The 15,068-nt window shown below is 38.6% G+C and overlaps 1 protein-coding gene across 2 annotated transcripts in view; it reads left to right on the forward strand.

Annotated features, from left to right (window-relative positions):
• cpxm2 (carboxypeptidase X (M14 family), member 2) overlaps positions 1 to 15,068 on the forward strand; it is a 31,174-nt gene that overhangs the window by 8,264 nt on the left and 7,842 nt on the right. For both annotated transcript variants that reach the window (XM_044179420.1, XM_044179421.1), the window contains 7 exons: positions 454 to 563; positions 3,094 to 3,233; positions 8,712 to 8,796; positions 9,991 to 10,141; positions 11,484 to 11,572; positions 14,400 to 14,523; positions 14,732 to 14,928. In XM_044179420.1, the coding sequence (XP_044035355.1) occupies positions 454 to 563; positions 3,094 to 3,233; positions 8,712 to 8,796; positions 9,991 to 10,141; positions 11,484 to 11,572; positions 14,400 to 14,523; positions 14,732 to 14,928 (896 nt within the window). The remainder of the gene's footprint in view (positions 1 to 453; positions 564 to 3,093; positions 3,234 to 8,711; positions 8,797 to 9,990; positions 10,142 to 11,483; positions 11,573 to 14,399; positions 14,524 to 14,731; positions 14,929 to 15,068) is intronic.

Here is a 15,068-nt window from a genome sequence, read left to right on the forward strand (position 1 = left end):
ATCAGGTGATCAAATTAGTTGCAAAGGAGACTTGCTTGATGAAAAAGTTTCAATCTTGAGTTATTGTTTTTGGTTGGGAGGCAGAATGAAGAAACATCAACACTGATAATGGCTGCTATCATAACAATCACATTCTGCTTTAATTTGGGCATTTCACATTATTAGAATAAAACTGTTCATTGTTCATGTGTTGACTACATTAGGTTTTCTGCATAGAGCACCTATTATTAGATCTTCTCAGTAACAAACACAGAGTGCAGCTGCTGTCTTGTTTGCTTCACACATTTGAGCTCACTGTGTAAAATTGCTCATTACTGTTGAGTCAAGCTATTAACAAATGCATGGTCCTGGACTCAAGAGCTATACTGTGTAGAAAGCAATGTTCCTGGAACAATGCAACATATTATACATAACATTACCATCACAAGCCAATTTGTCTTTCTTGTTACCTAGAATGCCCTCCCATGGGACTGGAGACACTGAAGATTGATGATTTCCAGCTTCACGCTTCAACTACAAAACGCTACGGCCTTGGTGCACACAGAGGTCGTCTTAACATTCAGGTAAGACGGGAATGTAAAGTGTTGGCGTAGCTTGGGCAAGCTTACCAGAAATGTTGGGGCTTGCATCATACCCTGGGCAATCTCACATTTCCTTGGAAGCTTTTATGTTTTGTGGAGTCATTTTTTCCACAAAGCAGCTATACAGAGAGATAGTATCTTTTAATTTCAGGATCAGTTTAAGTTCTTATTTAAGCTCCATGGAAAGAAGTAGGCTGTGATAACTGGCTTTTGCTCAGTTAAATGTGGATGACATTATCATTCTGTTTCAATGTGCAGCATATTTTAATACTCCAAAGCTAACTCAACAGAGAAAGTAATAGTGTTGCCATCAAACCAGGGGCACATCCCCAAACTTAATAAAAAGGACTGGCATCTGGGAGAAGAGGTATTTCCTGTTAGTGCAAGCTGTGCTTTGAGGGTATTAGTCTGCACACAGTCTGCAGTGAGCCTCATCTTCTGCAGGCTGCACTGCTCCGAATCCAACTGTACAATTAATAAAACACACAAATGCTCTTAATTCACTCAAGATGGCAAGGCATTATGTTTCAGCAAACAAACAAAACAAAGGATTTGTTGTTTGGTTTGTGTGCACCTCTGTGTATGTGAGTGTCTGTCAGGGATCATAGCGGGACAGAGATAGTGTCCATTCTAGAGAAGAATTATCTGTAAATCAGGAGAAACACATAGAAAGCAGATGTTGCCTGTTGAATCGGGCCTGTGGCCAGTGAACTTGGTTCATTTCCACTTTTGTAGCCGCTACAGTTTGTTTAGATTCCAGACACCAACAGTTCTGTGATAGATTTAACTTTCTTCTGATATTAGGAGAGGCATACTGGCAGGAAAACATGAACAAATGAAATTCTAGAAAGGACTGAAATAGCACATAGTCTCTAAATGTGTAATAATTGTAATAGAAATGTTGAGAAAGTTAAAAATTGTATCCCTATCATGCAGCAAAATATATATTGTCAATTATGGGCTATACATGTGCCAGATTTTTTTCATTCAAGTAAGCAGTTCATGAAAGGTCCTGGATCTGCACCTGGATCTGGAATGGCACCAAAAAGTAATCACTTGTTCCATGGCTAAACCTTCTTCATATTCCACTGAAACAAGTTTTTGAGATATTCTGCTAACAGACAGACAAACAGGACATAAAATAGATCCTCCTTAGCATAATTATTTGACAGTAAAATAGACATGCATTTTTGCTTTAGCTGAACACTTGCTTCTTATGTCTGGGACATGCTTCTCTTAGCTGTATGTAAATTAAAGTATGGGTATCGTTTCGACACGTTCTCACTTTCTTTTGTGCACACGTGAACGTATTTTATTCTTTTGCGTTTCAAAACCACATCCCGACAGGAAGTTGGATCAGGACCAGAGCCACAGGACACATTAATATTTGGGAGATGTGTGTGTGTGTGTGTGTGTGTGTGTGTGTGTGTGTGTGGCTCCTCTACAGACTTTGCGACCTACACCCTTCCCTGCATAGACACACAGAGACGTTTACGTGTAAATTTGCAGAACTATCATTCCAATTTAGCTGCATTCTTCCAGAAATCCAGTGTCTAATCCAGGACTAATTCTAAATCATACATTTTTTTCATGAGAAAAAGTTTGATAAAGACTTCTAAATGTCCACTAGATATAGTACATAGGGTCACATTCAGTAGAGGCCAACACAATGATATTGAATATTAACCTAATACACCTCTAACTCATCTTTGAGGTGAGAATATGCAAATGATTAGCTGCTCCATGTAAAATAAGAGTGGTGTAGTTCAAAGAGACCTGACAGTTATTATAAAAAGACAGTGCTATTATGCACTCAGCATGTACAGTGCAGTATGCCATCATAATGTTTATGTTTGGATGAAGAGGATGAACAGTGTGGCCTGTCAGCATATGAGTGTGACTGTTCACACATCTCACTTTAAGCCAACAGTGTTAACTGGTACAGGCTTTAGAGGGAGTAGCATTTTACGCATTATAATTAGCTTAACATTTTCTTACTGTGTAGAACCAAGCAAGTGTCAGGAAAATGTGTCCTCACATTACATCAGTAAAACGTACACTAAAAGTGTTGCAGAAAGAGTAGGCGCTGGGAAATGGAAAAAAGCTCAGACTGTTGTCAACACTCAGCCCTGTCTCACAGATGTGTCCTGCATTCATTCCTGTTATTCAACTTCACTGACTTTATTTTGCCCTTTTTCACTCCATGTGTGATCAGGCCTAGTTTGAGTAATGTAGCCTGTAACATTTACAGTTGACAATTATCAATGATATAGCTTAGCTGATTCGTATCTAGGCAGCATATTTTAGATAGTCAAATCTAAACATCTCAGCCTTGTTGACTTTTGCATACTTTACCTTCTCAACTGTCAACACTTAAATAGTAACCTTTAAAAAAAAAAACAAGCAAAGCACAGGCTGTCAGTTCTTGTATCATACATGGACTGTGTGTTGGTGTTTCTGCATGAACATCTGAAATAAAATTCTCCTCCACACGGCTGTTTCTGGCCTGCAGGCTGGCCTTTATGAAGATGACCTCTATGACGGGGCCTGGTGCGCTGGGAGAGATGACCCGCTGCAGTGGTTTGAGGTGGATGCCAGGAGGCTGACAAAGTTCACAGGGGTCATCACACAAGGCAGGAGCTCCCTCTGGTCGTGAGTAGAAACCCTACAGACTTGCACAGAGAGATGCAAATGGTCAAGGATGAAGATTTCTTGTCCAAGCCAACTTTAAAGGATAATTGTGGGGGATGGATTTTGTGCCAATTTGCCTCCAATCCTGGTGATATCTTGTGATGTCTGTTTGAAGGTGGTTTTAAACCATTAGTGGGCATTCATTTTTGTAGAACATGAAAGGAAACCTCTCACATAGCTTGTTAATCCAGCACATTTAATATGGATCTCTTTGAGCTATGTCAGATTTTATGGTTTCACTGTTTGTTGTAAAAGTTGGTTAAGGCAACACACCGCATTATACAGTACATTTCCCTTTACTTCAGACCTATTGTCCATATAAGAAAAGGATTAAAGAAAAGACAGATAAAATATGAGAGGAATAGAGGACAAATAGATATTATATCTCTGTGTTCCGTCACTCACATGGAACCTGCAATGCAAGTCTCAACCAGAATAGTCCCAGAAAAGCATTTTGCTTTAATAACCTTCATCCCTGTTTTTTTTTTATTAAGGACATACTTAGATCAGCAATTAATTTCAAGCACAGGTTGGCATCATAAAGTTTGACCAAGACTAACTACAGACATGCTAGCAGAACTGAGAGGGGTCCTTTGTACTAAATGCTCACAATGACAATGCTAACATGCCGATGTTTAGCAGATAAAATGTTTACCATGTTTGCCATCTCAGTGTAGCGTGTTAGTATGCTATGTTTTTGCTAATTAGCACTAAACACCAAGTACAGCTGAGACTGATGGGACAGGAATCTGTGTTCCAAATTTCATGGCAACCCATCCAATATTTGTTGAGATATAGTCAGTCTAGACCAAAATGGTGGATCGACCAACAGACCAACATTATCATCCATAGAGCCATGTCGCTAGCATGGCTAATAAAAACCCAAAACACAGTAAGTGGCCAAAAATCTAACTACATATGACGTGAGTTTCAAAATAACTCATGCCATTGGTAATGGGAAGCCGACAGACAGAAATAATTGTTCCAGAACTCTAAATGACTTTTGGATTTTCCTTTAAACCCAAATGGAAAATTTGACTTCACAAATATAAACAAAACAAGCTTTTCAATCTCGTCCACTTGGGGCTGAACCTTCACTGGTGTTTGCCCTTTTCACAAGTCTTTTCTGATCCCCTCACTGTGGGATTAAGGATTTATGAGTTTGATTGATTGGAGTGCAGCCTCATTCTTTCATCTCTCTTAAAAGGTCACTACATTGTAAAAATAACACTGGAGGAAAAAGATTTTACTGCACTGAAAGCTTGTTCATCACACTCAGATGATGGGAAAAAATAGGGATATAACAAGTAGGGATTCTTTTTAAACTGTACACATTTCAACACTTTAATTATATTTACACTAAGTGTTAACTAATTACAAGCTGGGATGAGTCATCCAGCTGTGTGCTGCTAACAGTGTCTGTAAAGCTTGTTAAGATATGAATTACAGTACCATCAGGTCTCCATGGCATCTTATGTACTTAACTTCCAAATACAAGGGGATGGGTATATAATCTCACCTCCCACTGTCTCAGCTCATCAGTACATTAGTCTGCTGGGTCTTTTTTGAGTATGCAGATATTTTTTAAATATTTACTCTGAATTTAGAACCCGCTTACACAGCCCCATCACTTCAATTACTGTGCCAGAGTGTAAATAAAGTTGGTTCTTTTTAAGGTAATACTTTTTAAGGTACATACAATCATGTATAATTGTACAGTAGCACCTTTTCTGACTTCACACTAAAAATCCCAATTTTACCCAGTTTGGGTCAAAGAAGCATTGACATAATGCTGGGTTAACTTTACCCAGTATGGGTAGGAAACCATTGGGTCACCAACCATACAAATGTATTGTTAGATGTACAAAATGATGTGCATTTGGCATGGATGAAGAAATATTGTACATGGTTTGAACTGCCACACTTAGCCAACTTCTGTTATGTTATCATATTGTTATAAATACATATTAAAACACAAATACCAACACATTGACTAGTCTATCATAACAGTAACATGACCAGCTGATCCCTGAGTTGTGTGGGAGAAGTGATCTAACTAACACCTCTATGTATGTCAGACTGCTATAGAAGAAAGTCTCATTTTCTTCCAGCTCTGTCAGTCCTCCAGGCTGTATGTTATATTATAAAACTGGTCAGATATTTGCTAAAATGTAGGAGCAAAGTGATCACAAGCAGCAGATTTCAAGCTTCAAAACGTGACACATTCCTACATTAAAGAGACAAATTAAAAGACAAAATAACGGAGTCAGAGCACTTCCTTGTTGCTGAACAAAAATGGTCAATATCATAGTTTGGGTAAATAACCCAAAAGTAATATATAAAAAAACACTATTACTGGGTCAAACTCTTTGTCTTGGGTTTGATTGGTAACACAATGGTTTTCTGCCCATTGGGGCACTGGGTAAAGTTAACCCAGTATTGCGTTGATGCTATATCAAAATTGGGTCAACACAGAAAACACATACTGTACAGTACATATTTGATTCCATGAACTCTTGAGAAATTCACTCTGAGCTCACAGAGGATTATGTGTGTGTTTTTTGTTATAGAGAAAGGTACCTGTAGTCATAGTACTTCACCTTGAATTATTCAGCCCACACTTTTCAACAAGAATGAATTCTCCATTATGCCAGACCTGACTTTAAGCTCTTATTGTGTCGGGGAACAATAGAGAAAACTCATCCTCACTGTGTAGGCTTGTGGCCTAAATTGTATTTTGTTAATGGCTTTGGGGTAGCAATTTCAAATAAGGAATACTTTATAAAGGGTTTTTAAGTTTAAATTAATGGGTTTATTCATGTTCATAAAATAATTTACTTATGCGTTAGAAATCAGTGCATCACTCCATTAATAAGAACACCTTTAGTGTTGCCAGGTTGAGCCAGAACCATCTGGCTGGTGTATAAAGAGAGAAAACCCTTAACATTTACCTACTGCAGACTTGATGGCTTTTTATGATCATACTATGTCATTAATGAGTTTCTCAAATTATTATAAGCTATCAAGACTGCAATTTCTGTAAGTCCTTAATAAAAAGTTCTTCCACCACAATAATCCATCTGCTCTGCAGTTATAAGTTGTTTATGAATGAATCTTGATGCTCTGCAGGCGAAGGTGACAAACTGTCCATTCAAGGGGCCAATCAATCAGACTTTACTTTATAGCATCTGCAGGTTAGTGCAGTTAAAAGTGCTTTACAGGTGACTGAAAAACTAATAGGACTAATAAAATATTAGAAAGACAAACAGTTAAACAAAAAAATATATAAACATTTAAGTTTAAAATACACACAAATAAAACGATTAAAGATGAAAATTGCCATAATTTAATTGCCATAACAAAATCAAAGCAAAAGCAGGCTAAAAAGTAAGGTTCTAGGTTTTTGTTTAAAGATATCAACACCCAGCTCTTCTCAGGGTCTTCCTGATTAATTAAAAAGCTAAAAAGACAAAGCAAGTTATAGTGGAGGAGGATATACACAACAATATTTTTTACAACCAAGTAACCCACATGTTTTTTTCTTAAAGATGCTTATAACTAATATGTAAAGCATTAATAAAGGATTTATTAAGCAATAATAGAGTCATGGTTACAACTTATGAATCATGCCTTCTTAAAAAGTGGTACCAGTCATTGTAAGAAGTAGATCCCCTCACCTAATTGCTTGATATGCCTTTTAATAAAAAGAATTTAGGCTACAATATAGTGATAAACTGAAGGGGAAAGTTGTATTTGCATTTAACCATGGTCCTTTATTCACCAAGAAAACCAACATTTTCCTCTACCACCTACCTACTCTGATTTTGCTCTGTAATAATATTTGACAACTTTTGGCCTTTGTACTGAACTTCTTAACTGGAAAGGGTGGCACAGACTTCTGGAAACTGCTGTGTAGTTAGAGAGCATGGGGAGATTCTTTATCAGGCTGTGTTTGTAATTTTCCTTCAAGGCCAGCACGATCTAAGGGCACAGAAGACATCAATGCCTGAGACAGAATATCTTCACAATTAGCTCTGTAGGGCATGTAACTGTCTGCGGTGCCAGCTCGGGGGCTTCTGTCTATAACAGAGCTTTAATTAGCAGAACTGAGAATTCTTACCAGGCTGGACCAGCTCAGCACTGATATCTTTATCCAGAAGCAGGGGAGTCACTGCCAACCTACATACTGCACACACTGGCTAGAGCTCTGTCTGGCATGATGGGACATTAAGTCTGTAAACAGACATAAAAAACATTGTTTTATTTTGATGTTTCACCTCTCTGTGCTCTACTTAAGTTACTTTTTTAGGACAATACCAGTGTGTTTGCAAGTTTCCAGTGGTTGCCAGGAAAGTTACAAAAAATAGATTACACTTGCTAAAACACACCATCATGGTTTGCAGAATGGTCAGCTGTGATATAAAGTATACATTATTTGTAGAAGCCCCATCATCTCTGCAAAACTTGATTACTGAACTTGAAGACGTAAGATGTTGATGTTTCAGATGTGAATACTCGCTGAATTAAAAGAATAGTTAGGCTTTTTGTGAAATAGCCCACACTTATTTGCTTTTCTTGACAAGAGTTAGATAAAATTGGAGTCTTCTCATCACTCTGAGGTTGCCAGGCAACCAGCAGTCACTCCAGAAAGTCACAGCACACAACTCACCATAAAACCACAACTTACAATTTTGTTTTTATAGAGATTAAACAAATGAGATATAATTTGTTCATTAGTGAGCTTCAGAGGTGCTGGTAGGTGTATTTTTTAAATTTGGACAGAACCAGGTTAGCTGTTTCCCCCTGCTTCCAGTCTTTATGCTAAGCTAAGCTAACTGGCTGCTGGCTAGTTTCATATTTACAGCATTTACTGCAAGAGGTCAAGCAAATGTATTTCCCAAACTGTCAAACTATTTCTTTAACATTTACTGCCATTCTTAAATGTAGGAATACATTAATGCTAGTTTGAATTCATAATAGCATCACTCACACAATAATACAGTGCATTACCTTAGCCTGGTTAAAGACTGCTGGATCACCACCCACATTTCTGATTTGTTCAACGATTTAAATGGATGAATGAATGAATGAAGAAAACAAAATGGAAATTCAGTGTGATTATCAGGCCAAAGTTCCCTGGAATTCAGAATCAAAACTAGACCCAGTTAAAATGAAAATCATCTGCATGACAAACTTCAATTTTGCTCATATTCCAAAACTTTAAGCAATAAAAGGCTCAAGTGACACTTCTAATATAAATTTTTTGACCTCAACCTCCCATTTTCCGACTTTTAAATGGACTTTCACCCTGTGAAAATTAAACGTGTCTGGATGTGTCATGAGCGACTTCCTCACAGTCACCTCAGTGCTCCATTTGCTTTGAATTCATCCTGATAGGATATTTCTTTTCCTCCTCTCATCATTTTTTTACGTTAACAGGAGTGATTGGGTGACCTCATACAAGGTCATGGTGAGCAATGACAGTCACACCTGGATAACACTGAAGAACGGCTCAGAAGACTTGGTGAGTAACAACAATAATAATGACTTTTAAAAGTATCTCCTGACATATATTTACAAAGTATGCAATTATTATCACACTGTAAGGCTTTTGAGTTCAAGCGTTATTATTGTTTGTCTGTGTAAACTAGCTTCATAAGGAGTCTTGTTTTGTGTGTCCCTGATTGACTGGTACATGATGGAAAAATGAATTCTTGCTTGAGAGCAATTACAGAGGAAGATTTAGATCTCTGCTTATTTCCAAGCTTAATGAGCTGAGAGGCAATAGTAAATACTGATGATCCTCAAGCAGATGGGAACCTCATTCAGGCTCATTATCAGAGTTGCGTCTCTTTTCTACTTGGGCACTTGATGTAATTGAATAGACAGAAACCAAATGCAGGAATACCTTGACAACAAACTAAGGCAGCAACTGATCACTGATGCATTTGGCTGTAGAATAATAACAATATTAATAATCCTATTATCAGTGAACATACAGATCAGATTAAGATGATATTTTTGAGGAAAATCATATCCTCATTGCTTCCTACTGTGGTTCACGTCCCAGCTAATGAAATTTTGGTGTAACCATACACTCCCTTGGCTGGTGATGTCATCGATATGGGAGATAATGCCCCTACGGTAATTTAGTCTCCACTACAAGCTTCCCGCTCACCCACTCGCCCACCTTTTATACCAAATGCCAAACTGCACAGTTTGTCTTTCAAAATGCCAAAAGGTGCAGAGAGGAACTATAACCGTGGGTGTTAAAATTTACAGTGAACTCCCAGTAGTATCATAGTTTAATGACATTCTACAGATGCATGAATGTGTGTTTGTGTAAGGGTTATGTGGACCAAACCATGGAAACACGTTTTTTTAATCTTTTTTCATTTGTCCTGTGCATGTTCTAACTGAATTTCTTCTATTTCCAAAAGCATCTTTAACATCTACTGCATGCTTTGTCCTTTATACATGGTGACTTTGTAATTGTATTTTTAGGGTGCATTTTAACATCTAGTCAGGGACAACAGATGACAATTAGCATTCTTGGCTACATGTGGTGCATTTACAGCTGTTGATCAAAAGGCATTGTCTATGAGAAATACAGTACACAAAACAATTTAATTAAATAGCTAAAATCAACTGAGGTTAACTTTATAAAAAAAATCCTGTTCTTTATTCACCGTCTGGTTGAATGTGTTTGCCTCAGTAGATCTTCAGTGCCAACAGGGAAAAGGAGATCCCTGTTCGGAACATCTTCCCAGCGCCAGTGGTTGCCCGATACATTCGAGTCAACCCTCGCTCTTGGTTTAACAGCGGCAGTATCTGTATGAGAGTTGAGATCCTTGGCTGTCCTATGCCAGGTGACGGGTTTGTATGGACAAAGCAGACACATGAATATTTCCTGCCACTGGAGGGTAGACATATCAGAATGATGATACAGGATTTGGGCCTTGTTCAAACAGACACAGCTGGGTTTGCACAAAAGAAGCTGCCTCAACATTTGCTGCAAAGTCATGCAACACCATCTGGAAAGGTGCTGCGTAGGCCAGTAAAATACATTAAAGCGCACATTCCTGGTAGATTATTTTGTAATATCTGATGTTTACCTCGTGATCATTGTGATGAAAAATGAAATTATCCAACAAGTCCTCCACATTAAACTACAAAATACAGCATCCACGCTCTCGGAACAACACATATAAGTGTTTTCTGATCTGATGCCACTATTGGCAGGGCGGCAGTTTTCTGATTTTATCTACTACTTCTTTAAGAGTAGGGGACCTTCGACGTTTCTGATGTTTTGGCGATCTGTCCATCCACCTCGACCTCCTCCCTACACAGACTTTGTGACTCTATAACAACATCAAACTATTTTCTCCTTTGCTTCAGATGGGTAAGACATGTGTCGTTTTGAGGCATTTGCTGAAACGCCGATGCTCTTGCTCTTCATGTGAGGACAGACTCTCATTATCACAGTGATAAGCTTCCCGTGTTGTAAAATCCTGTCTCATAGTATACTCAATAGTATTATACATTAGCTGTGTTGTGCTTTGACATCTGATAAGCCTTCAAAGGATTTCAGTGTCTCATCAGCTTGAAGCAACACGCTCCCACCAATGCAGCCCCAATGTAGCTTCTTTTTTTTAAACGCAGGGCTGTTTTCAGCCTGAACACCAACTTAGCCATGTGACCGATTTAAAAAGTAGACCTTTTTAATTGGCTTAGATCTAGATTTGTACTCAACATTGGTTAAAGGGACAGTTCACTCTAAACACAAACCTGCCCTACTCACCTCTGCTGGTATCTAGCCATGCAGATAGTTGTGGTTTAATGTGCTGAGGTTTTGAGACGGTTTTCACTGGAACATTTTCTACTTATAAAATAGTCCCAATGGCAACTTCGCACAGCGAGATTATCCGCAGTAAGTGGGACATTGTTTCTGGAAAGACAGGTTGCTGTTGAGTTATTAATGTGTAATTTTTGAATGCCGGGAGCACAACAAATTAAATTGTGTTGGGGTGGCAGCAGAAACCTCAACCCTAAACTGGAGAAAAGAGAGCAGGTGCTCAGCAATTATGGTCTTGACACACCTGACATGACTGATCATTCCTTTTCTTTGGTATCATTGCACATAAAAGTAACAATTCCACCTTCTTTAATCTCTGACTAGCAATAACTCTTTGTTTTTTGGATTCCCCACAGATCCAAATAATTATTACCACAGACGCAATGAAGTCATAACAACAGACGACTTGGACTTCAGACACCACAGCTACAAAGAAATGAGGCAGGTGAGTCACAGTGAACAGAAAACAACAGCCGACTTACAGAGGCCCAGCTCTTATTTCTTATTCAGCAAAGACACCAGAGCATGAAGCAATAAAACATCTTGTGTAACTGTGAGCCAACACCAGACAAGTTGTGTCCTTTGCAAGAACAATGTGTGCAACAGTAACATATAAACCCACTGCTGCCAGCCACATGAAAATGCATTAAGCATCTCCTGGGTCGTGTCATTACTTATTCATATAGTTGTCATGAACAGTAGCCTGTTTGTACCGAGAAGGACGACAGCTGTATTTGTCACTGCTTACACTATGACTGAGTGGTTGTGAAGGTACAAGTGCTGTGAATCGTAATCATCTGTAATGTAGCAGCTACCTTGTGCAAAACAGTCGACTGCAGGTGTCCTAAACTGCTGTTATGACCCACAATGAGACTTAATCTAAATAATGCACCAAACGTATGGCTCATTGTAAATCAGCAGCTTTTTTTCTGGTGTGGCTGTGCCTGAAACACTACTCCAGGAACATGATAGTGAATTAAATGGACAGTTTTTCTTTTCTTTCTGTTTTTACCTTTGAAGCTAATGTGTGTCATGCAGGGTATCCAACCTCAATAGGCCTTCACAAAGGAAGGAAGGACTATTTTTAAAACTCAGCTTCTAAAGCCTTTTCACTCTTGACATTTCTTTTCTCCATGGAGGCACCTGGTACCGTATCTCCCCCTCATCCACAGCATTTTAAATTGTGCTGTGCCAGAACCTCAATGTGGAAATAGCCCATTGTGGCTTCTCAAATAAAGTACATGTCCCATGAGAGGAGTGAAAAAGATATCTCCTATATTGCTTCAGGACTGTCCTTTTCTTATATCACAACTGTTTGTAATGTAGTAGCCCTGGGAATATGGATATTGTCAGAGTGTGGACATTTGAAAGACATTTTCCACATTCTTTTAAGAGGAAGATGGCATATTACCTTGCCGTTTCCCTGCCACATCCCAGCCAAGAAACTTCTCTTTAATGATAACATTAGTCTAAGCAGAAAGTTACTATAAGCAGATGATAGTGACAAAATGTAAAAACCTTCAAGACAAAATGTTTTACATTCTACATTCCTGATAAATACAATCCAGATATATTTATCAAGGGAATGTTGTACTCCCTATTAAATTGGGAGCAAGAATTTCAGTGCTGGCTTGTAATCCTTTGTTTTATGATCAAAACCAGATGTTTGTTTAATGATTTACTTGGTTAGAAAAGTCAATAATCAACCCAGACTTAATTAAATCACTTCGGACTGGTTAATGACTTCTGCAGCAGCTGGAAGAGTGAGTAAACACAGGTTTAACAGCTTGTTAGTCTTTTTCCTGCTGCACTTCTTCTCTGTGTCTCGACTTGTGCCCATATGGGTAAATAATAGTTGTTGCTATTTTAATCAGCTCCTTTACAAGCCTGTCTTCATAATTACCTGACTGCTTTTCACACAGCCCCCCTCACTGACTGGCTAGAATGTTATTAAATAAGGTCTGTGACACAGCACTGGTGATATTGTTTTTGAAATTTCCAACACCATGGAGATTATTTTGTACTATTTTGAGGCTGCTAGTACCCAGCATTTAAAGTAGCAATCCCACAACGTAGAAATACTTAAAGCCCCTGAAAATGTATCTACCTAGCTGCAATGGTACTGACATGTGCCTGAGCCAGCCACAGCTGAGGGTGCGCCCACTCACACTGTGGTCAGAACTAGCAAGGGTCTACAGCTCAGCCTTTCTCTATGGATGAGAGGGAATGCAAAGAGGTAACGCGAAAATATGGCAAGGGAACGCAAAAGTAGTTCAGAAAAAAAGCTCCCACCATGACCGTTTGGGGGCTCTGTAGTCATCACATTTTGATTTAAATGTTACTAAATTATGATTGGTGTACAGAGATTTGTGACATCACTGTTTTCCAAGTTAGTCCTGCCCACTTGAAACCAGTAAACAAAAGCACAGACAAAACAAAAAAAGTACGGAAAATCTTGAATAACCAAAACTGTTTGAATTTTGGCAGAAAAGCCCCATTGCTCATAGTCAGTGTTTGATTGATTAACTGGTAAAATAAATTAAACAATGAATCAATACATTTTTGACTAACCAGTATTTCTACCTTTTAGCTGATTCAGGGGTAGCTAAATTTAACTAATTTACTGTATATACTTTGAACTTGACAGTTTATTCTTTACCTTGAAAACAGTTAACGAAACAATCTCAACTCAAGGTCCACTTACTTGCTTGTTCCCGAGCTTTCAGCATCAGTTTGCTCATTTGTCAAGGAACGTTAGATGTTCAAACTTTCCATTATACTGAGAACTTTCATGACTTCTCGTCCATATTGTGACAACTCAGGAAACTCCATCTGATGATGAAGTCAATGAAATATGGTAGAAAGTCTCAGAACAAATGAGTCAGTGAAGCTTGAGTTGAGATTGTTTTCTCAGTGTATAGGTAGCTTAATCTGTAACAATTTATTATATTTTAAGAGCTTACCATAATGTTTGTGTGTAAAATCATTATCTGGGGAGTAACTAGTAACTAGAGCCGTCAAAAATGTAGTGAGGAACATGGTACCACATTTTACTCTTAAAATCTTAGGAGTAGGAAGTTGTAAATCATGTATCTCAGCTGTAAATATCTCAAATTGTACTTCTTAGTGTTTGAGCAAATGTACTTTTTGTTATTTTCTTGAACCCTAAGGGCGATGTGAATGCTGCAGTAGACTATCAGAAGTTCAGATATTTTAGGTTGAATTCTATATAATTTATCAAGAGTTGATGCTTCATTATTTACCTTCCACAGCTTATGAAGGTGGTTAATGAAATGTGTCCCAACATCACCCGGATCTATAACATAGGAAAGAGCCACAATGGCCTCAAGATGTATGCCATAGAGATTTCTGACAACCCAGGAGAGCATGAAGTTGGTGAGTATATTTAAGGCAACAGTGTGCTTAAATGCAACAGGATGTGAGCGCTCAATTTAATGCACAATAATAACAACATCAGAGACATCACACTGTGTTCCACAGAGTGTTTTTCTCTATGTGGCTGTACATGTAGTTGCAGTGATTGCATATTTAATCTCACTTTGTCTTTCCCGCATCGCTCCCTTCGTACGAACCTGTTGACCAGGTGAACCAGAATTTCGTTACACAGCAGGTTCCCATGGTAATGAGGTGCTGGGACGAGAGCTGCTCCTCCTGCTGATGCAGTTCATGTGTCTGGAGTATTTGTCTGGCAACCAGCGGATACGTCACCTGGTGGAAGAGACCAGAATCCATCTATTGCCATCTGTCAACCCTGATGGGTACGAGAAAGCCTTTGAAGTGGTAGGTCTGCAAGACGGCCATTAATGACCTCATATCACACGCTGGCCTCTGGTGGAAACAGCACCATATCTGTTTGGCAGGTCACCTCCTGATAAGAGCGCATGTAGTGCAGGTGCATGTCGGAAAATTGGTTTGAAAGA

Source organism: Siniperca chuatsi, linkage group LG20 (assembly GCF_020085105.1).
Source record: "Siniperca chuatsi isolate FFG_IHB_CAS linkage group LG20, ASM2008510v1, whole genome shotgun sequence".
NCBI lineage: Eukaryota > Metazoa > Chordata > Actinopteri > Centrarchiformes > Sinipercidae > Siniperca > Siniperca chuatsi.